Source organism: Accipiter gentilis, chromosome 12 (genome assembly GCF_929443795.1).
Source record: "Accipiter gentilis chromosome 12, bAccGen1.1, whole genome shotgun sequence".
In the NCBI taxonomy this organism is placed as follows: domain Eukaryota; kingdom Metazoa; phylum Chordata; class Aves; order Accipitriformes; family Accipitridae; genus Astur; species Astur gentilis.
This window is the reverse complement of record NC_064891.1, coordinates 651,207-672,260: the sequence shown is the minus strand read 5'-3', so window position 1 is coordinate 672,260 and position 21,054 is coordinate 651,207. Positions and strand designations below refer to the sequence as shown.

The 21,054-nt window shown below is 40.8% G+C and overlaps 2 protein-coding genes across 2 annotated transcripts; one reads left to right on the top strand and one right to left on the bottom strand.

Annotated features, from left to right (window-relative positions):
- The first annotated feature begins 4,225 nt into the window (after positions 1–4,225).
- On the top strand, positions 4,226–11,815 carry FGB (fibrinogen beta chain). The gene is made up of 8 exons (XM_049814841.1): positions 4,226–4,356; positions 5,929–6,132; positions 7,405–7,588; positions 8,199–8,426; positions 9,041–9,154; positions 9,717–9,839; positions 10,027–10,312; positions 11,214–11,815. Exons 1-8 carry the CDS (start codon positions 4,282–4,284, stop codon positions 11,440–11,442), a joined length of 1,443 nt encoding a protein of 480 aa, XP_049670798.1. The 5' UTR covers positions 4,226–4,281; the 3' UTR covers positions 11,443–11,815.
- Positions 11,816–13,645: 1,830 nt separating this feature from the next.
- Positions 13,646–20,675, bottom strand: FGA (fibrinogen alpha chain). The gene is made up of 6 exons (XM_049815321.1): positions 20,568–20,675; positions 18,655–18,783; positions 17,356–17,539; positions 16,910–17,055; positions 14,886–15,966; positions 13,646–14,507 (listed from the first exon to the last, which is right to left on the bottom strand). The coding sequence occupies exons 1-6, from the start codon at positions 20,616–20,618 to the stop codon at positions 13,798–13,800; spliced, it is 2,301 nt and encodes a 766-aa protein (XP_049671278.1). The 5' UTR covers positions 20,619–20,675; the 3' UTR covers positions 13,646–13,797.
- Positions 20,676–21,054: the final 379 nt, after the last annotated feature.

Below are 21,054 nucleotides of genomic sequence, written 5' to 3'. Positions count from 1 at the left end.
CAAACCTGTCCTCTTTATAAGCCACAGGACGGCATTAGCTTGGGATTATTTCTGGCACGCGACTTGCCTGCTTGACATCATGACCATCTCTTCTCTTTTCTGGAGCTGACGGATCATTTCTGGTTACTGCACTGGTGGTTTATATTTAGTTATTTGAGATACAGTGATAGTTAGAAATGTGCTCCAAGTGTCTTCGGTCCCCAGTTCCTGGTCTGGGGCCGAGGTGGGGGAGAGATGTCCATTACCCTGTGCCGTCAATGGCAGAGGAGCGTTGCCAGCTCGCTTTCAAGCCAAGCCAGCCAGGTTTCATGTTTAACATGAGGACCTATTTCAGTAGTCCCTCCAGTGATGCTGGAGATTCCTGCTGGGTTTTGGAGCCTCCGGGTAAGGTCAGCACGACACCTCAAGGAGTAGGAGCATCATCTGTCCTTGCTTAAATTGCAACCTAGGGTGCAAACTCCATGGGGCAGTGTACAAAAACAGGGCAAGTCTGTTGTGTCCTCCTGGGCTGGTGAGGTTAGATTGAAGTTACACGAGGTTTAAACGGAGATACTGGGGGCAAGGGATTTCAAACAGGTTTGTTTTTTTAAGTTTACACACAGAGTAATGTGTGCCTGGTGACTGGTTGGTTGACTGATTGGTGGATTTGATGTGTGGAAGTGGTTTAAGGGGTAATGTCTGGCAACATATAAAGTATCATGATACAGTCGTTTCCTTTCTATTGTCTGTTGAAAGAAATCAGGCTTATTTTTACTGCCTTTTTAAAGGAAAGCAAATTTGAAATACAGATGCGTGTAGCAGTCCAAGAAAAAAATTTCTCCATTTATATTTTGTAAGAAAGCTTCGCTCTTATGTGCTGTTTATTACTATTATTTTTAGCCTTCACCCTGGCCCTGTAGTTGTTCTCATTTTTTTACAGGTAAACATTCCCCTCAGAAATCTATAATTTCAGCTTATTTCCTGGTGTCCTTGCAATGCGTTAGAAAATCAGAGGACAAATTGATCTAATAATTTCATTTTTTTTAGAAGATTTAGTCTAAGGTGAAATTTAGTCCCAGAACTTCAAAAAATCATGACAGCAATATTAATTAGGATATTCACTTTACTCTTTTTGTTGTTGTTGTTATATGCAACTGCTTGATGTATTCTTGCATGCCAGCTACAGCTGCAATTCTGCAGATAGCAAACTATGCAATTTTTTATAAATTGCTACTTAGAAGAAGGTGACTAGTAAGTTGCACGTGCTTTCAGTGCAGTTTTAAGGCCAAAGTGAACAGCCCCACTCATTAATGTTTAAGAACTTGCTTGCCCTCAGAACATGAAGATAACATTAATTCTTATTTATGAGAAACCTTTGAGGTAATATATGTTACCGGTACAAGCAAGAAATGAGGATGTTCGTCTCACCAGAGATAACATTTACGTTTACAGCATTCTTTTCATAGTATGACACTATTACACCACTAGTTGTTTAAAAGGATGTTTCTAAATCAACTGTTTTTTTAAATTTAATTTAGTAAACACTGTAGTTCATTGTGACCCAAGAAGTTCTGTTCCCTCACCCTAGGACCACCTCGGGGGGCACATTCAGCTCTGAAGAGCCGTCATCCAGGGACCATGACTTGCCCGACGGGGGTTTGTGTAAAGAGAGTTGCACCACTGGCAGATATGTCGGCACAACAAACACAAGGGGCCGCAAACAAATAGTCATTCTTAAAAACATACACATACGCCTCTGCCAGTAAGTGCCCTTTCAGTACAAAAATACTGTACTAAGGGATGTCCTGGAACACCATCAGGTTCGTGTTGTATTATTACAGTTCCTAATAGCAGGTGTGTGGTGGTATTGCTACCACGTTAACTCCAGGAACAGCGTCTCATTATCCATATGAGTTGGAGGAGGGAATATGAAGGAAAAAAGATTAGGTGTCCTGTTTTGAAAAGAAAGCCTCTTGATATAATTTTTAGAAGAAATTTAAGCCATGGTTTTGGTTGTTCTTAAGGCTTCATTCAAGAGGGAAAAATCACATCTCATAACCAGCATGCTAACGTAGATTAAGTTCTGCTGCTGAAATGTTTTCCATACAGGTGTATGTTTGCCAGTATAGATTGCTCTGTATGTGGTTCCAGATTTGGACTGGGTTTTGCTGATAAAACTCTCCAGGCAAAACCTTTGCAGCATAGACAAGGCCTCTACTTACCAGATGAGTGGTGGCACGATCCCCATCATGGGGCATCTGCTCATTTGACACAAAGCTGCAAACCCGCTGCAGTATTGCGTACATGTGTTGTTCATGGTAAATCCCCAGGGAGACACAACCACCCAACTCTCTTGGGGAAGCCAATGAAAAGTACTGGAGCTGGGAGGGTCAAGGCTGAGTTTCAAAGGGGTAATCCCATCTGAAGGCGGATGAAGCCTGGGGTTCCCCATGCTGGGACTCTGCAGCAAGCGTGGGGGCTCCCATGCCAACCCCCGTCATCCAGTCCCCAACACTCTGTGCTCCAACACAGCTACGCTTCTTCACAGCGGGGTGAAGAGTACTTAATGCCTGAAGAAGGGCACTATAAATTACTGCAGAACATGGTGATGGTTTCAGAATGGATGTAGGACAAATATCATGCATTTAATTAAGATTTGTTTGAACTTAGCCAGGATAATTTAAGAGTAAGTTTCTAGCTCAGGGCTAGTGAGACCTTGTTTTAGTTCCGCTATACTACAAGCTACCCATAAGCCCTGGGCAAGGGTTGAGCATCGCTATGTCCCTTCCTTATACGTAAGATGAAGGTGAGTGAACTTCCTTCAGAGGTATATGGAGGGAAAACTGCATTTATGGTTGGGAGATGCCCAGAATCAGCGACAATATCTTGGCTAGCATCTCTAAGTGGAAATAACATGTTAATGACGTCAGTTTTGGCCTTAGGCAGATTTCTTTAATGCCTGTAGGGAGAAGTTTGTGCTCTTCCAAATATAGTAGTGTGGTGAGTGGAATTAGAGCTGCTTGAGCCATAGCTGATTTTGGTCCAAGCTGTGTAATAATTAAACCAGTCAGGTTAAACAGTTTTCATATTTCGGGAATCTCCGTAGTTTACAAGAATTCTGAAAACAGCACGAATACAGGAAAAAGGCCTAAACTAAGAAATTTTAGCTGTTCTTATCTTTGCTTACCATAAAATCTCCCACTCCATCAAGTTGATCTTTGAAAAGGAACCCCAGCCCACGGTTTACATCTCTTTCATGTCTTCAGACATTGATATGAATGACTTCAGAAAAGTGTGCTGGCTCTCACTCGGCACATTTTAATTAATTCACTATATTATGATAATCTATAATGCACAAGAAAATCACAGGATATAAAGACACTGAAGTGTTAAAACTCTGCTAATATGAGAGCAGTGATTCACCATAATCCTATAAAGCATCAGAAAGCATGTTTGAGTATTCCACTATGATTACAAATAATTTCATGCATATTCTTTTAAAATATTATTGAAAATATTTAAATACTGTTTGACAGGTATACTTTTTGTATTAAAAAGGGAAACCATCAAATTAATATGTAAAATTTAATTATTTTAGTTCATTCACAATGTCGTATTGCTAAAGTAATGGAATAGCATTGTTTTATGCTTACAATATTCATCTGATATTTAATTAGATCAAAACAATGTTTTCACTTAAAATTATTAATCTAATGAACATAATATACTCTTTTTTGCTTTTGTACTTCAAGAGACCCAAAGACTTGCATACCTATCCAGGCACCATCAGAACTATTTAGAAGAATGTAGCCATCTATATGATGTGAGTTTAATTCTAATATAATATCATATTTCTGAAACATTCAAATTTTCAGCAGAGAGAAAAAAAAAGATGTCACAGTGCGACATCTGACGATGTTTCTTTTCTTTAGATGTTCACATTTTCAGCTGTTTTAAAAGCCTTGTGATTGTCGAGAAAAGGCTAGTCTTGTGTAATCTGAGCAGGAGGTACCTTTAAGGACTTAAATATCTATTTGACCCCAGCATCAGCAGAGGTCTCTGGGACATGTAGATAAGAGCTGTCCAGAGAAATTGCTCAACAACAAATGTATTCAGGCACACAGTGAAGAGAAAGGTTGAATATTAACAGAGATACAGTGATTGCTCGGAAGGGTTGGTCCTATCACTGTCAATCATCTGGGAAATGAGAGTTGCCGCTTATATATAAGAACAGAGAGGACCTCTCCCTGTCAGAGCTGCTGGTGGGAGAAGGTCACGGAGCGGCTCAAGCAAGCCAGCACCATGAAACTGCTCCTGGTCTTCCTGCTCTGTGTTTCCTCAGTTCAACCCCAGTCTGCTACTGACTATGATGAGGAGGTTGTAATACTGATCATAATTAATAATAGTAATAATAGTAAAAATTATTAATTTCATTTAATTGCATGCCTGACTTGCACAGCTTATGTGAGTTAGCTAAGTTAGCAGCTGTGGGAAAAAAGTGATCCAGTGCATGTTCTTTTTCTACTTGAAGTGTTCAAAGAAATAACCTTTGTATTATTTCTTCGTGTATATGTAACTGCATAACAGTTATGTTCTGAGATTGGATATATTTTCTTCCTCTTTTTCTGTAGGGAATGAAGAACACCTGGTGGTAAGATTATTTAGCTGAATTTACTTAAGGATATTAATTTAGCAATAATGTTACAGACAATTAATATCAGGTGCAAAGGAGTAGAAATGTGTAATTAATCATGTCCCGTCTCAAAAACAGTAAAAACTTTTCTGCGGATTCAGTAGAAATTGAAAAGAAATTAACTGCCAGTTCATATAGCTTTATGTTGGAAATGGAGAGGTAACAATTTTTGAACAAAAAGGCAAGCAATGAAGATCAATCTAATATAACAGTTTAACCTAGATTTAGTTTTAAGTAAAATATTTCAATGGGAAATACAATTTAGAATCTCAGTACCTTTTTTGTATTTGGAAAATCCCTGCAAAAATGACATAGGTCAGGGTAATCGGAAATGAGGTGATTTTCTGTTATACAATCTAAGTATTTCTGTTTGTACATTGACTACTGATAATACCACTATGCTAAATAATTTTCAGCAATTTTGTGATTTGTATGCTGCCTACTTCTGAAACTACTTGAAGCCTCTGATCCTGGATCCTTACAAATGTTTGTTATTTGTGGCTAAGTCTGAGTGGGATTGGAGATGGTCGAAGATTTTGATTCAGTAGTTCAGACAACTATTAATTCAAATGGTCTAGTTTCAGCAAGTGCTTAGGGACCAGGCCTGTTTTCCTTGCTCAGCCTCTTAGACTTTCCTATTTCTGGCAGAGGTGGGGAACATATGCATCAGAGGGAGCTCTAAAAACCTACCCTGAGAGATGTTATTGTATGCTTTTCCCAATTCCATCAGTTAATAGCTGGCATGTGGCCCAAGACCTGATGATGTATTTGACTGCGGCCTGATGTTCTGAAACCTTACAAATTTTCTTGTAGCCCAGTGAAAAACTGGGACACTGATAACGTGATGCTGAATATCCTTCTTAGCCCCAAGAATGTCAATTACTTTTTTTTAAATTATTATTATTTGTATCCTACTACTTCAAGTTTCATGGTGCTTAGTAGCTCTGAACTATATAAACTTTGTCCCTTGGTCAGAATGAGCTATTGAAATATTGTTTTGCTTTGGTTTGAAGGCTTTTTAGTTTGTCTCTATGTAGGTGGAAGGAGTGTGACTAGTCTTACAAGGGAGGGCATAGCAATGACTTGTACATAACGTCAGCGTAAAACTTCCATTATTGCTTTTTCCATTCCATTCCGCGGTTTTCCTCACTGTTCAAAATACTAAAGAGCGCTGAACGGATGCCTCCCCCCTGTGCATCGCATTTTACAACAGCAGTCCCAGACTCAGGGAGTGTCCTCTCCCCCTGGCTTTGCAGGACGACAGCCCTCAGCTGGGAGTTCGAGGCCACCGACCCCTGGACAAAAGGCGGGAAGCGGCCCCCACGCTCCGACCCGTGGCACCTCCCATCAGCGGAGCGGGATACCAGCCCCGGCCCCCAAAGCGGCTGAAGCCCGGGGAGAAGAAAGAACCTATCATCTACCCCGATGCTGGTGGCTGCAAGCATCCTCTGGAGGAGCTGGTAGGTGTCTGCCTGTTGAGGCAGCTGATAACAGACTGTCCTGTCCTTCTAGTGCACCCAGCGTGGAGCGTTCTTCACCAAATAAGAGACGGTCATTCATTTAAAGCAGCCCAGCTTTGCTTTGTTTTGCTCGAACTTGGGAGGACTGCATTCGGCACAGTAATGCCACAGGGTCCATGGGATTACTCGCAGAGTCAGACAGCCTGCGGCGAAGGTGGGGAGATGAGATTTGAACCCTAAATGAGGAAAGGAAGTATCTGTGGGTTAGCCTGCGCTTTCCATGTGGCTTTGCATAGGTAACTATTAAGAAGGACAGAAAAAAGCCCTGCAGAAGCACTGGCTTGAATTTCAGATAATCTCAAGGAACCCTAGGGATGAAAAAAAATAACTTCCCGGGTATTTCTTAAAACTTGTTTCAAACCATAATTATAGCCTACCCTCAATCACTGCCCCAGCTCTTACAGAAGAGCATGCAAGCATGCTGAGATCTAGCATACTCCTCGCTGCCTTGCAGTAGTCTGTCACACTGTCCCTGCTGTGCTTTCTGCCAGAAAATGCAAGCTGTAACAGTGCTGTGAGGCATCTTAGTATCTGAGAGCAAATTTGAGTGTGGAGGTTTCCAACAACTGAAGTCTGTTAAAGCTTAATGAATACATGGTTGTGGTATGCTGACTGCGTATTTTGGTTCTCACGGGACTGAAGAATTTTCCACCTCTTTTTAAAACACTGCTGTTCTTTGCAGTGTGGTGCTTGTTGCGTAAGCAGTAGTGCTCAGCTACTTGAGATGATATTTTTTTAATGAACGGTATGGCCATTTCACGAGAGATATATATAACAAGGTGTAGAGAACATGGTTGATTCTCTGAGGCCAAGTGAAAGAGGAAGGGGGTAGAGACAAATATGGACAGGCACCTGGTAGTTCCTGACAGGCTTTAATCGTAGTTCAGGTGGCTTAACACCTTGAACATTTAACAGTGCAGAAAAGTGAAAAGCAGATAGTGGACCAAAAAAGTGTGAAGAGGGAGGGCTTTTCCCAAGAGTTTCAACAAAAAAGTCCTCCTGAGGGACTCGGGGCTCCTTCCTGACCTTCAGACTGCAGCTTCTTTGTAGAAGTTGAATGTCTTGAGTCCTCATCCAGATGCTTAAATACCTGGTCTCACATTACTAACTATTCAGTGGGTTCAAAGGTATAATCATTCATTGATGGGATTAGAAACTTTTTATCTTGATATTTATTCACAGCCCTTTTTGGGTTGTTTTTTTTTTTTTAAGGGAGTGCTGTGTCCAACTGGATGTGAGCTGCAAACTACACTGGTAAAACAGGAGAAAAATGTGAAACCAGTTGTTCGTGATCTAAAGGACAAAGTGAGCAAACTGTCTGAAACCTCCACAACTTTCTATGAATATGTGACTGTTCTAGATAATAAATTGATAAACAGGCAAAAACAAAGAAAAGGTATGCTATTTCTATGAATTACTAGTGTAAACAGTATTGCAGTTCTGTTGGTATTGCTACTGTTACTTGTTAATGGGACTTGTAAAAAAAAATTAAAAATACAGTGGAGTATCTAGCAAAGTCAGGTTCCATGACCATCTCCTCTTAAATCTAAAAAAAAAAAAAAAAAAAAAAAAAAAAATCCTTTGAGAAAGGCAAAGGAATGGATCTCATACTGCTGCAAGTTTCGTATCAGGCCCCTAAATGTAAGGGTCATGTATTCCCCCCCTTACCTGCTTTCCTATGTCCATCCAATCCCTTTATGCCCAGATCCTGGCTTGGCACCATGGCTTCCTGGAAAGAAGCTAATTATGGTACTTTGCAGAATACAGCACCACTGATGAATCTACTAGCTAGCAAAGAAATAACAATACACATGTACCACTTTACTGAATGGTCTCTGCATAGTTTTTGCACATTGCAGAGAAGTAAGCTAAAGAAATGCCTATCCTTCCTCCCTGCTAAGGGAAGAAGTGACTTCTCAAATTGTGCTTACAGATTGCTCTTCATTATTTCATAACTGGAAAACGTGTTGAAAACTAATCTGCTTTTCATCTCTTTGCTCTTCCAGACAATGATGATATACTTTCTCAGTACAACACAGAGGTGGAATTGCATTATAGTTATATAAAGGATAATCTGGACAATAACATCCCATCTAGCCTCAGGGTCCTTCGTGCAGTTGTGGATTCTCTACACAAAAAGATACAAAAACTGGAAAAAGCCATTGCAACCCAGGTGGACTACTGCCGTTCCCCATGTGTTGTTTCCTGTAATATTCCAGTGGTTTCAGGCAAAGGTACTCAGCCAACTATAATGACATCGCTTCTCCAATTTATATCACTGTGCAAATTGATAGATGCATTATTCACTTGGTTTGAACGTGCCTCTGAAGCCTGTGTCATTGATTAGGGTAGCAGAAAAGATGGAGAGTGATCCTAAATGAAAAAAATCCTTTATGGATGCCTATACTGGCCAGACCAAAGATCCTCTTACCCAGTATCAGTCTTCATTAGTGGCTAGTAGCATTTTAAAGAAATATATGCTTCAAGGTCTTTGTAAGGTGGAGGTGATACATTTGTGACTATCATAGTTGTACCCTTGATTTTCTCAGTCAAGAAAAGTTCTTCTTTCACAGGCTTGTCTAGTTCAAAAAGTCATTGGGAAGTATACAGTTTTCCATCACTAAGTTTGAACTTTTAGAAATTCCTATTTGGAAAAGTAGAACAATGCAGGTGTACTGGTTTTTCTTCCCTGATTCTTTCACACAATGTATCACAGAAATCAAAATGAAAGTAGAATTATATATATATTTAAAATTGTTGCCTTATAATCAGCAAACCAAAGGATATTAAGATTGTTGAATAAGTTCACAGCTCTTTCAGTAACAGACTCTCCGCTTTATTCTTGCAGAATGTGAGGATATTATCAGAAAGGGAGGCGAGGTATCTGAAATGTACCTCATCCAGCCAGATCCTTTCGTCAAACCATACAGGGTATACTGTGACATGGAAACAGAGAATGGAGGTTAGTGTGAAATAAGTATGTTGTTAAAATATTAATATGGATGCTGCAAAAAAAATCGTATTAGTAATTTGCATTTTTTGCAAACTAATATGGAGTTATACCTTTTGTAATTACTTAAGAATTAAGTCTGATTGACTCATTCAGAAAAGTCTTGTTGGTCATCTTCAGTTGCACAGTAGGATAATTCTATAATGAAACTGGAAATAAATTGCTGGGGTAGGGTTGGTAAATAAAAAAACTATCTTACTATGACTAGAATGGACAATGTATAGGTGGGCAGACAAGGACGGCCTGGCTCGTTTCTTACCCTGCTACTATGCACTAGACAAAAGACCAGGGCAGTCCCTCAAGTTTTGCTTTTCCACCTTTCCTTATGAAGGAAGGTGCTACTTAAGCATGAGTAAAAATGGCAAGGCTGAGCTTGTAAGCAGTGAAAACTCAGACGTGCTGCAAGGAAGCCATATGCTCCACTTGTCTTGAGATGAAGACAGAAGGGCTGTATCTTAATGTTTCATGCTCCTTTCTTGATGGCAATTTAATCTAAATACTGTCACCCCTGTAGGCTGGACTTTGATTCAGAATCGCCAGGACGGCAGTGTTAATTTTGGAAGAGTATGGGATCAATATAAAAAAGGATTTGGAAATGTTGCAAAGAGTGGAGGGAAGAACTACTGTGATGCACCAGGTAAAACACTGAGCATGAAACACAAAGTGCTCTTCTCACTGCAACTGTTTTCTCATATTTCTTGAAGCTCTTTGATTTTTTTTAAAATTAACTAATCCACATGGGCAGACCTATAGGCAAATCATAAAGTTGCCTTGAATTATATTGTGAAGTCTATTTCACAGAGATCTCACTTGTTGTTTCTCAGGTGAATATTGGCTTGGAAATGACAAGATCAGCCAGCTTACCAAAATAGGGCCCACTGAAGTTCTAATTGAAATGGAGGACTGGAATGGCGATAAAGTATCCGCTCGTTATGGAGGTTTCACAGTACAGAATGAAGGAAACAAGTATCAACTTTCAGTTAGTAACTACAGAGGCAATGCAGGCAACGCACTAATGGAAGGAGCTTCACAGGTGCATGGAGAAAACAGGACAATGACAATTCACAACGGCATGTTCTTCAGTACTTATGACAGAGACAATGATGGATGGTATGTACTTGCATTAGACATTTAAAATAAAAATAGAGCTTAAAATGGAGCTGAATATAGAATATTTCTCTAATTTGCTGTTAGTTTTCACAGCATTTTGTAGTTTCTTAAAATAGGTTTTATCCCTGCAAGTTACCAGCCAAATGTCCATAGAGTTCTTCTGGCGTAGCCAAGGGCAGGTAAAACTATATATTAGGTTAGTGCTGCTCCACAACAAGTAAGAAGTAAGCACACTGAATTTTATTGATTCCATGAATGACATTAGCATAGACAAATCAGCAAATCTGGATGCAATATATTCATTGTCAGAGACTAATGGTGGCAGTGCTGAGGACACTGTCTTAAGTAGGAATATTGGTACTCACTCCAGTAACACATAATGGGTCCTGAGGAAAGACAGGTAGCATGTCCTATTTAAAAAACAAAGATCTGTCCTGATCAGAAGACAGGAGCTCAGTTGTAAAGTACATAACTTAGCACTGTATCTCTAAGCTATGGGCTATGTCTTTATCTTAATACCTGATTACATATTCATGAATAAAGGAATTGTTCAGATTGGGGAAGACATATATTTCTCATTGTTTTATACCTTTATATTGCATTGATAATGCAATTATCATTATGAACTGCAAGTAATTGTAGTTGTCAATCAGCAAACTAAAATGATATTGCCAAAGAGCTGCAGCTAAAATTTGACTTGTTTTTCTTAGCTGCTTCACCTTCCAAGTGTACTGTGTAGCACACACTTGTGATGGTCAATCTTTTACAGAAAGTGCAGAGAGGATTTTAAATGTTTATTACGATTTGAAAATTTCAGTACAGAGGCAGGTGTATGCACTCTGTTGATCTGTTTGCTTACAGTTCATCTGTCACTCTCAACACTTTTGTTTTCCCTCATCAGGTTAACTACAGATCCAAGAAAACAGTGCTCCAAAGAAGATGGTGGTGGATGGTGGTACAACCGCTGCCACTCAGCCAACCCCAATGGCAGATACTATTGGGGAGGGAGCTACAGTTGGGATATGGCAAAGCATGGCACAGATGATGGTGTTGTATGGATGAACTGGAAAGGGTCATGGTATTCAATGAAGAAGATGAGCATGAAAATCAGGCCCTACTTTCCACAGTAACCATTATCAAAATGTACAGAATCAGGGATTTTCTTTTAATATTCGTGCATGGTTATCTTTTTAGCCACGGTATTCAGGCTTTTCTTTTCATATGAGGACGAAATATGTATGTATGAGAATATTATGACCTAAAGTGAAAAGCTATGTCAACTGTAAATCAAAACCTGACTGATGAAAATAACTCACAAGTGTATTTTGTTCCATTTTTCATTTGTTCACAAGACAGAAGTAACTAGTATAGAATAACACTGATAAAAAAAACCCAAACCCAACTTGTTTCACTCTTCTACAAAGGACTTCTATACCACATTTGAAGAGGGAGAGGATTATTTTAAAATGTTTTCTAAAAATTAAATAAAGCCTTAAAACTAAAGTTTTCTTCACATGATTCCTAAGTATTTATGCATTATCCCCAGAGAAGCAAACATGTTCCACTACATAAGGGACAGTAATTTTCTTTTATATTATAAGGGTAACGGTAATCACCTGTGTAACAAGTTGAGAAGAAATAAAGTGAAAAGATACTATCTAAAAAATGGGTAGGTCACTGTCACCAGTCAGTTCAAAATCCTGTATGCTGGATAAAATACGCCCTTTCCTGGGACCTGGCTCACATTACTGTGCCTCTTAATATCCGTTCCACTATCCCACATCCTTTTATCATAGAATAAAATACAGTATTAGAAGACCTATTGTGGGACTAGAGCAAATAGTGACTCCAATCACAGGGTAGGTGGAGATTGGGTATTTCATCAAAGCTAGTGGTCTAGGCTCCCTCTGTAGCCAGGAATAGAGGTTGTCCCAAAGACAGGACCTCCCAACCCTGGTAGGCAGGATCAGACGTCTCTCAGAGGCGACTGCCTTCCTCCACAAAGGAAGGGAGCCGAATCACTAGTGGTAGATGGATCCCATCTGAAACCTCTTGTGTCGATCTAATCTTTGGAGCCCCGAGGGACAAGGAGGAAACATCATGACAGCATCTCACTACAGGAGCGCAAATGTTCAGCATCCCCACAGACAGGCTTCCACTGAGGCTAGGGAACAAAACCACAAGGCATAAAGCAGAAGCCCCTTTTCCAAAAGCAGATACTTCTCTGCACATGGCTGTAAAAGTGTCTTTGCTCTTCAGCAAACTCTCCAAAAAGGTGAGACAGTGGCTGTGTTTGAGAAGCACTGAAAAAAAAGGCTAAAAGTGAGCTGCTTTGCCAGTATTTGATGATATCGTTAAATGGTATGAAACAAGCTGGCCACTGAGATTGGAGGCAGGGAAGTTTGCTCATGCTTGTTTCTCAATGGAAGCACAGAAATATTAAACAGAGTAAATACTTGTGTAATTTTATGTCATAAGGTATAAAGGTAAATACAGCATGTTCTTGTGTAATTGTGTAACCAATATAACTGTTTTTCCATGCAGCCAGCTTTTTGCTAAAAAATTCTTACCACACACTGTCAGCAAGTTCCTGATTTAAACCCCTTATCTGTAGAAGAATCCTTGCTTGACACATGTGCTGAGAAACCCTCTAAACCAAGTCAATATATACTATAGCCATCCAGGTGCTCCTCATCTTGCTTGAACTGGTTACAATCATAACCTTTTAGTGGTCACTAGAAAATAATAGCCTGTTTTGGGAGTTGTATTTTGATGAGTTTACATGAACTGTCTTATTTTGAAGCTACAGTATGCATGGTAAACTACCTAGTTTCATTAATGGGAAGGAAGGCCTACCTCCATATTTATAAAATCAAAACTTAGGAGATCCTTAAAAGTCAGTCCTAAAATGCATGCATCATTTATCAAAGTGCACTCCATGTTAGGTATGTGGCAAAAGTGAGAACCCAAACCACCCGTGGCCCTGCCTGAGAACTGACTCCCTCCACTGTTGTGCTCCCCTCGAAATGGAAACGAGAGGAGATGGCCCAGAAGCACGACTGTCAAACTCAGTCAGACCTTCACGGGTCATGTTAGTGGAGGCAGGAGTTTGTGGTCAAAATACTTCTAAAGTCTTTTACTTCTTTAACACTCTTAAGCAAAGTAAATAATTCAAATTATAAATATTTTTATCTGCAGTCAAGGTGTGAGCTGCCAAAGACGTAGACAGACAAAGACATAGTCAAAGACATAGACAAAGTTTATATAAAAAGGGTTTTAAAATCAATATTTTCTTGAAAAGGTTTGTCAGTTATAAATCAGATGGAAAAACTATTTTGTTGATGATTAATCAGTGTTTATTTTTGAAGCCACAGATGTGCCCGGTTGCCTTCAAATTCACAGAGTAGAGGTACATCATGCACATATATATATATGAAAAAAAATCTTTTCAACTTGTAGTCATACATGATTAGAAGCCTGTCTTTCTACAAGGTTTCTATGGGCCTGATTTTCATTCTAACAATTTTGAGGGAATAGTCAGAGGCTCTAAATGGCAGCCAGACCACGCCGTTTTCGATCTCATAAGGAACGTTGTACCTGGGGTCGTAGTGGCCCCCCAGGTAGTAAATGCCGTTGAGGTTGGCTGCCTGGCAGCTGTTGTACCACCAGCCACCCCCGTACATCTCCGCACAGCTCTCCTCCCAGCGGTCCTGGTCCCGGTCGAAGGTGCTGAACTGCATCTGGGCATGGGACGTGTATTCGGTGCCCTCTTCCAGCCAGCCGGCAATCAGCGCGTCCCCGGCTGTCCCCTCGTAGGAGGACACTGCAAGGGCATACCCTTCTGCTTCAGACCCTACCTGTGCGATATACTCTGCATACACAGCATTTCCATCCCAGTCCTCTAACTCTACCCGAAGGAGAGTGTCGTTCTGAGTCAGCAAGTGTATGTTTTCATTGCCCAGCCAGAACTCTCCTCGCCCTCTGCCATCCACGCTGCCGAAACCTCTCTTGTAGTCTTGCCAGGTCCGGTTAAAATTCACTGATCCATTCATTCTCTGTTGGATCAATAGCCATCCTCCCAAAGTGGTCTCTTGGTCGCAATAAACTGACAAAACCTTATTGGATCCCGCTGGCTTGATTTTGTAAATGCCACTTTTGGCACCAAAAGTGTGTTTCTGGCGGATATCATCACAGTCTAAAAAAAAAAGTTGATCTGGTTTGACAGGAGTTATCAGTAAAATTTAATAAAAGGTTCAGAGGAATCCAAGTACCAATAGCTCTGAGGAAAACTGTTAAACATGTCTTGGACTACACTAGGTATAGTGACAGGCAATGTTAAAAAGAATTCAGAAAAGAAAACTTTACATACTTCTTAAATTGTGAATTGTCTGTGTAATACCCGAGTATTAATGAAATATTTTCCTTTTTGTTTCCAAGGTGGCAACAAACAGACACATTACTTGCATTTTATCATCACACTTGTACTGTAGTATCTAAAACCAATGTGTTGGTTTGGTTAGGGATGGGGTTTGGCTCCACTACCTCAGTAACTATTTCCGTGAGGCCTTTGTACCTTTCCCAGTGCTGGCTGTAATTTGCTTCCTTCTTGACGGTCTGAAGCTGCGTGCACGCAAGTCTGGGGTATCCTCTGCACTCTGATCATGTTGCATCCCACCTAGCTGCTCAGTTATTTCACGGGTCTTTAGTGATTTAGTTTCAAAAGTGGAGCCTCCCTTGTTGAAACTAGAAGAGGTGCTGCTCACTACAGTCTTGGAGTGACCTGCACCGCCAGATGCGAATCCAGATGGCTGAAGGTGAAGTCCTCCAAAGTCATCTTCTTCATCTTCTCCTAAGTCTGTAAATTTGCCTTTCCCCCCGTAAGGTCCTGAATGACTGGGTATTCCAGTACCTACGTGGCTACTGCCTGTGCCACTTACATGTCTGCTAGTTGAAATGCTGCTAGATCCACTAAAGTGCTTACTAGAAGTGGGTGGAGAGCCAGGGGTAAAAATTGACTCTAGCTCAGGGAATAAGCTCTCTAGCGTGTGGAATTTGTCTGTCCCACCAACATGGTGTACGCTCCCTTCCCCTCCCGGATTTCCTGCTCCTTGTAAATAGGAGCAGTCTGAGCCATCGGAAGAAACCATTTTTTCAACTACTTCTTCTCTAGGGCCATCAGGGCCAGTGACAAGTCTTGTGGTGGTAGTTTTGGTGCATCTACGAACAGTGGAGGAGGTTTTGTCTCCCAGATTAAGGGTTTCTCTCCCATGAGTAGGAGTAACTAACTTGGTGGTGTGTGAAGATCCATCCCCCCTCGATTCTACCACGCGATACAAGCCGTCACCTCGGGAGGGGTTTGTGTCTGTTTCTGGCCTTTCTAATACTGCTTGCATCTGCCTGATGTTATTAATTATGTTCAGAGCTTGCATTTCTGGCTGGGGCTTATGCTTAAAATGCTCAGGAACATTCGAGTCCTTAAGTGGCCTCATTTTCAGTGTGCTCAAGGTGGTTGTTTGAAGCTCTGGGTGCAAGTTGATGGAGTTAGCTTGGGTAAGCTGCTTCTGGATGTTGTCGTAGCTTTCACTGTCCACCTGGTAATCAAAACTTCTAGCACAGGTTCCTTTGCAGGCTCGTATCTTAATATCAATGTCCACCTACATAAACAGAGAGAAAAAATTTAGTTAGGGAGCTTTCCCGACTTTCTCAAGCAAGTGTATCCTTTAACTGGACTGGGGAAAGGTGGGGGCTGCCCTGGTGCTTTTCCAAAGCTCAGTTTTGAAATCATCCTTGTGTTTATCTATCTCCACTGTAAATACGACACGTGCAATAGCACAGTGCACATGAGCTCCATGGAGGAGTACGTTGTAGTACGTTCCCAATCTCTACTCCCTTTATTCTCAGGGCACAGGGGTGTCTTCCTGGGTTTGGAGGGAGGGCTGCTGAGCTGGGCATGCTCCCTGGGGACCGGGGCAGAAATGAGTCCTCCAAGGAAAAGGGAGGATGCTGGACTTGTCCCAGAGCCTTTCATGGCCCTGCTGTGAGGCCTGCCATCCTGGGGTTACCACTGTTTTCCCAAGTGATCCAAAAGCCAGATCTCTGATCTGGGGATCAAAATGGGCTTTTGAGAAAACCCGCTGTTTGTGCTAGGACTTCTTCTTGCATTACTGTCAGAAGAACTGGCTGCAACCTGGGAACACGGGCTTTAATCCCAGCACTGGCTGTGGGCAGCAGTGGCAGCACTGGGGGAGGACAGAGCATATCCCCCCCATCCTAGCTGCTCAGCAGCTCCTTATGGGAGGAGAAACGCCTCATCCCGAGCCAGTTATCAGCAGATATAACATCCTTGCTGCCTGTCTGAGAGCAGAAGGGGCAGGTGGGACCAGGAGTCCTCCTGAGCTCACACTGGTTCCCACACAGCAGGAGAAGAAAACCAAGCTGCACAGAAAGCAACTCATTTGGGGATATGCCTCAGCAAGTCAGATCCTGTGAGAATTGCATCACGTTTTCTTCCATGCTTGCCATGCACGGTATAAGGGATAGACCCTCTTTCTGTAGTTAAGCCCTGGAAAGAATGGAAATGACGTAGCAGCTACCTACCTCCAAGCGCTTCATCTCCACCACCTGTTCCCGGATGCTGCTCTGCAGAGCTTTAATCCTGTTTACTTGAGTGACAACTCTTTGCTTTAATGTCACAATTCTCCGCCTCAGTTCTCCTGACACGTGACTGTAAGTGTCATCAAGCTCTGAAACAAAAATGCCTCACAGTCAGCTATGCACGTGTGATTTTCCTTCCTAAAAGAATAGCATACTTTAGAATGTGTAATTAAAATATTCAATTAAGAACATATTTCTCATAGTATTAAGCAGGTAAAAATTACAGTAGTTTCTACTAGTTAGCAGTTAAGAGTCTTGTATTACTATGTTTATTCTGGCTCTTGATAATAAGGTCCAGTGCAGCATATCTTTTCACTACATATTGCTTATGCACACAAAAAAAATAATAATTCAGCAATGGATAATAAAACTGGGTGCGAGATACTCACGCTGAGCATTGTCTAGGCTTGGTTTTAGCGTATCTATGGTTTCCACAATTATCCGATTGGATCTTTTATAGTTGTTTTGATTTTCTGCGAGCAGGTTCTTGATTTTGTCTATTCTGTGACTATAATCCTGGTCCGTTTCATCAATCAGTCCTTGCATTCTGCAGCCTGATGGACATTTTGTACCCTAAAATTGGAAGAGGGAAATAATTGTGTTATCGTGTTACTTCAGAAGTAAACCTTTTTTTAACATTACAGTTGCAGAGTTTTGGCCAACACTGAAAACACATTTAAAAAAAAAAAAAAATACGGCAAGATTCTACAAGTTGCCTTCAGATGTCCTGCCCTATTCATCCAACAACTTTGCCAAGGACTTGTGTGACTTAGAGCAAGCCACCTGGAGGCTGATCCTTTACTTCCTATGCCCTTAGCACTGGTGTGATGGAATCAGAGAAGCGCATCCTCAGAAACCGGCTGGGGCCGGAGGGAGTGAGGAACAAGTAAACCCTTAGTTTTCCTTCTCCTCTGTTCGTCAGGCGTGAAATAAGACATATATATATATATATATATATATATGTATTTCCCAAAGGGCTGCTGTAAGGAGAAGTCTGTTGTCCAGTTTGAACAAGGATGTTACAGGCCAACTTATTTAAACAAAATTTTCCTCAGAAAAGCTTAATGTTCTTACAGACTAAAGCTCTTTGCCAAGATTTCCTCAAATAAGTGTAGCGTAGAGATGGGCTGAGATGCAAGAGGCAAGAGAGAGACAAATTAACAGTTTATACACAAAGACATCCAGTCAATCATTATGAAACTTCTACTGAACATTTTGTCACCTGACTTCCTAAAAAACAACTAGTGAGGAGTAACTTACTTCTAGCTATTTCTTTTCTTTGTCACACATCTTTCTTTCCTGTGCCTTTCTCTTACCAACTCCAAAAGTGGCAATACCAAAATTCTGAGAAGAAATCCTTCTTTTTTTTTTTTTTTTTTTTTCCCTAGGAATAACCTTCTTTTATTTCATCTTTCTTTTCCAGACTTACTTTCTCTTCTGATTGTGCACCCCTGCAAACTTCTCTTCTCCCTCTTTCTTTCTCCTCATTTTTTTCTTTCTTTCATTCTTTCTTTCTTTCCCACAGGAGATCTCTCCAGGCTGCCCCAATGTGAAGCATTACCTGTCCTCCCTCAGACCTAAAGCCCAACCACATGCTGGCTGCATGGCACCCATTGAAGCGGTCCAGCTGAGGTCCGTGAGCACCCTCCTGATGGGCCCCGCTTTTGCCCCCAGAGCTCGTTGCTCACCCAGTCATCGTCTGCACAGATGGGCCAGTTCTTCTCATACTGGCAGGTGGACTGGGACATGTGCTCCACAATCCTGGGACCACGCACTCCTGCACCCTCCTTTTCAAAGGCACTCTCTCCGGATTGTGCCTGCCAGGAGAAAAAGGGCGGGAAGCAAAACCGAGATTAACTAAGTAGCTGCCAAGAGAATGGAAACATAATGCTGACGTCCTCAAACACACAGTGGCATAGCTGACATGTGGCAATTACAGCCATCTGGAAAGCATCACACTGAACAGTGCAAGGATTTTATTCCTGAACATTTCTTGTAAGATACGATTTGGGGTTTTTTGTCAGAATAAAGCTTTTCATCTCTTAAAATTAATGCTGCTGTGTAGTGATGCTCAGGATATATTATGATAATATCATTCCACAGAAATCTTGTGTTCTGTGTGTAAATGTAACATTAACTTGCAATTAGATTGAAACTGGTTAAGTTAAAGCAAATACTTAAAAAATCCTATGTTCTACTTCCATTTGCTGCAGTATTTCTAAATTTCTATTTTCATTCTGCCACCTTCAGTCTACACAAAACTGGCTTAAAGACAGATATGAACAGAGTTTTCCCATTAGTGTTTCTGATTTTAATCACAGTTGCTAACTGTAAGCTTGTAGCACTGTTTTGCCTGTCATAAAGAGCAAGAAAGCTAATAATATTGTAATAAAAATAATAATGCCAGTAGTGGATGGATTCCACTGTGCTAATGAAAGAAAAGAAATAAATATACAGAGATTTTCTTCAAACCTGAGAAGAAAAAGTGCATATATACAAGCTAATTCTAAGCCAAAACCCTGTAAGAATTCCTACTGTGTTACTGTTCGGTAAAGTAATTCTGGAAAATAATTCTTTTTCATAAAAGAAAGCCCTGGTTTAGGGCTTGAGATGTAATTAGGTCTGACTGGATTCCTCTGCACACCTTATGTTCTTTTCAAGCAGCATAACTAATGCTTGAAAATATTAATGCTTGAAAATATTAATGATTAATTATTATGATGAGTAATGATTGATTCTGCATCAGAGAAAGTTTTCCTAATTCTAGCTTCCAGGGCCAGAACCTTAGCCCTGGGGAGCTGGAATGTCATTATTAAAATCAGCAGATTCACGCTGGTTTGATTCATCCTGAGGAGCCAGCCCAAGTGCCGCTTACAAGTTACAAATAAAAACTTTACTTTTAGGTGGTCTGTGCCCTTTCAGTATTGACAGCTCAAATACAACTGCTTCTGTTTTGTCCCATCTGCTTCCTGTAATTTCTGCCATTTGTTAAAACATGCACATTCTTCAAAAAACAGTCACAAAAAGAAACGTAAAGAATCTATCATAAGATTATGGCCTGAGACCTCAATGACAAAACATCAAGGTTATATTAGCATACTTGAAAATCAAGTCTACCTCTTTCCTTATCTAAAAGTCGATTCTTACTTGGCTCTTGTCTATCCTGATGTGACTGCCACAGGAATCCTTGTTTTTTAATGTATATTTTGCAATAAAGGTATCGTGTGTCATTTGTAGTTGGAAAACCCTGCTGAAATACCATCCAAAGCAGAGTAGACTTCACCCTAATAAACCTGAAAATTCCTGACCTATAGCATCACCTATGAATCTATGAATTCATGTTAATGTATATGCTTTGCTGCTCCTGAGGCTAGGCAGATTCAGCAAAACTGAATTAAGCAAAACTGGAGAGCTGGACACTCAAGAACTACTGATGGAAGTCCAGCAGTGAAGTGGTTACAGTAAGCTTGTGCATACATGTATGCATTGAATTTTACAAGCTAGGTGACAGCCAAGATGTATCTATCTAATGAGTAAACATTAAATAAATACTTACTCTTCAAAAAAAGATATGAAAAGAATCAAGTAAGCAAATTCATACCCAGGCTAAGCTGAGGCACAGCAACACACAGAGGATCCTCATTGATATCATCTTCAGGAGAAGAGCGAGCAGAACTCTGGTGGAAAGGATGCTCTTCACCAGTCTTTTGGTGCAATTTAAACCTTAATGCAAAGCTGAGATTAATCATTACGCTCCCTTCTGTTTGGAGACAAAACATGCCAAATGCCCCCCTCCCCTTTAGGTGATTACTTAAGGCCTCTTGCACAAGTTTCTGATGTTATTTGCTCCAGATAAGTTTGTACAACACCAACATGCAGGCAACGCCATGTATTCCAGGAAAAAAAATCTGTCTACAGCTTAGTTTCTCGTAACTGGATGTTCAGCTAATATGTATGCAGGACCTAGCGGGATCCAGCAATGCTTACCTGCTGGAAGACACTCTGTGCAATGAGCATTTAGCTAGCATAATCAACGAGTTGATATTTGAAAGCAAGTACTAGACTAAGAAAGGTTCATACAGTCTATC